The sequence below is a fragment of the Alexandromys fortis genome, unplaced genomic scaffold (genome assembly GCF_014885135.2).
Source record: "Alexandromys fortis isolate MF-2015 unplaced genomic scaffold, M_Fortis_MF-2015_v1.1 scaffold_331, whole genome shotgun sequence".
In the NCBI taxonomy this organism is placed as follows: Eukaryota; Metazoa; Chordata; class Mammalia; order Rodentia; family Cricetidae; genus Alexandromys; species Alexandromys fortis.
The window spans coordinates 417,687-419,936 of record NW_026068215.1 but is presented as its reverse complement, the minus strand read 5'-3'; the positions used below and the strand labels follow the sequence as shown (position 1 = coordinate 419,936).

General features: G+C 46.0%; 1 protein-coding gene across 1 annotated transcript; it reads left to right on the top strand.

Annotated features, from left to right (window-relative positions):
* The first annotated feature begins 238 nt into the window (after positions 1–238).
* Positions 239–2,030, top strand: LOC126493407 (signal peptidase complex subunit 3). Its single transcript, XM_050130405.1, has one exon. The coding sequence runs from the start codon at positions 588–590 to the stop codon at positions 1,128–1,130; it is 543 nt and encodes a 180-aa protein (XP_049986362.1). The 5' UTR covers positions 239–587; the 3' UTR covers positions 1,131–2,030.
* The last annotated feature ends 220 nt before the right edge of the window (positions 2,031–2,250 follow it).

Here is a 2,250-nt window from a genome sequence, read left to right as displayed (position 1 = left end):
GGATGCCAGTAGGGAAGTGACAGGAACTGCAGGTGATGATGGCTGCTCTCTGTGCAGAGAATGGACTGCAGGGTGAGCTAGTGTGGGGGTACAGCCATCAGGAACCTGTTGCAGAAGGCCAGGGGAGGGGCTAGGCTGTATGGAAGCCATGGTGCAGCAGTGTGCAAAGGGAAGGGTTCCCTGGACAGGGCAGATGGGACCTTCAGTGACTGTGTCTGGGTGTAGGGGATGAGGCAGCTCAAGTCCCCCTGGGCTTATTCAGCCACACAGAGACACGGTGCTGCTGTTTCCTGTCAGATGCCCCAAGTGCCTGAGACTATCTATCAGCTGACAGTGGTGGTAGGGTTAACCAGTGACTTGGGGGAAAAAAAGAACAGGCAACGTGGGCGGTGCGCGCTCCAGGGACGCGTGCGCGCGCCCAGCATTCCGCGCGAGCCAGAGGAAGGCAGAGGGAACGCGAGCGAGCAGACAGCAAGCCCTGCCCAGCGAGCGAGTCTCTGTGAGCGAGCTGAGCTAGCAAGCGAGAGAGCGAGTGAGCGAGCGCCGGTGGAGCCCGCGTGGAGGGAGCCGCCGATCCATCCCGCAACATGAACACCCTGCTCTCGCGGGCGAACTCGCTGTTCGCCTTCACGCTGAGCGTCATGGCGGCGCTCACCTTGGGCTGCATCCTCACCACCGCCTTCAAAGACAGAAGCGCGCCAGTGAGCCTGAAAGTCTCCAGGGTCCTGCTCAAAAAAGTGGAGGACTTCACCGGACCCAGGAAAAGAAGCGACCTGGGCTTCATCACGTTCCACATCTCTGCGGATTTGGAGAAGACTTTCGACTGGAACGTCAAGCAGCTCTTCCTTTACCTCTCGGCAGAATATTCCACGAAAAGCAACGCTGTGAACCAGGTGGTCCTGTGGGACAAGATCCTTCTGCGAGGAGAGAACCCCAAGCTGGATCTGAAAGATGTCAAAAGCAAGTATTTTTTCTTTGACGACGGGCACGGTCTCAAGGGAAACAGGAATGTCACTTTGACTCTGTCCTGGCAAGTTATACCGATTGCTGGCATTCTGCCTCTTGTGACTGGATCTGGACGCGTGTCTGTCCCATTTCCAGATTCGTATGAAATAGCCACGGCTTTCTGAAGAACTCTCTCTGCATCTGTTGAAGGACATATGTGTGCTTATGGAAACATATTTCCTTCATCTTTTCCCTCACGTCTTGCTGACTTTTGTGTTTTGTTTATTTTAAAACGTGCTGGGTTTGTGTCTGGGACTGGCTGAAGTCCTCATCCTCATGCTTCCATTTACCTAACACAGAGACTGCATTCATGGATCTTCCTGGTGTGAAAAATGGTTGTTACGTTTCCTTTGGTATAAGAATCAACATGAAATTGTATAGTTGGAGGAGAGGGGTTGATAAAGTAGTTAGTGTACAAACAGCAACAACAACAGAAGTTCACCAGAGCAGAACATTATCAGACAATTGCATATGGCTTGAAAAGAAAGCACAGTTTTGTCATAGTCACTGTGTTATTCTGTGTGTAATATAAAATGTGTTTGGAGAGAATTTAAAAATTTGATGTATGGGTGTTGTCATAATAACTTCATGTTTTATTCCTGACATTCCTTGTAGGTTCCCGATGAATGCCGTTTTCATATATCTTCTAGGATGTATTTGATCGCTAGGAAAATTGTGATTTGCTTCTTAGAAGTTTGACATACAAAATTCGTAAATAGGTATGAGAATGAGAATTTGCCCCCATTTCAGAAATCTGAATGCTTGTCTTTCTTGCCAGCAAACGTGTCCACTTGAATAGTGAATGCCTCCTTAGTCTGAAAACAATTGTAACTCAGTTCATATCTCCCCCATATCAAATGTGTGTCTCACAGTGTTTTCTCTACAAAGATTGCTGTGCGCTGTATCTTTGCAAAAATGTCTTAGCACTGTTACTGACATTTGAAAATGTTGGCATGCTTAACATGTGCTGAGTATGTTCTAGTATGTTTAATACCCTTAAATAAATCCTTACTGCTTAAAACTGTTGATTGTTCATTATTTAATCCTTATTGGGATATTAGTAATAGCACTTGTGGTATGATTTTTCAGTTAAAAAATATATAAATATATATTCTATAATCTAAAAAAGTAAGCAGTGCAAGCTTTAACTCTCTTCAAATGAAGAAGCTGAAATTCAGAAGTTTGTTAGATTACTTCAAGCAAACAATAGTTTAAACTTGAAATCTAATCTCATTCTTTTTTGCC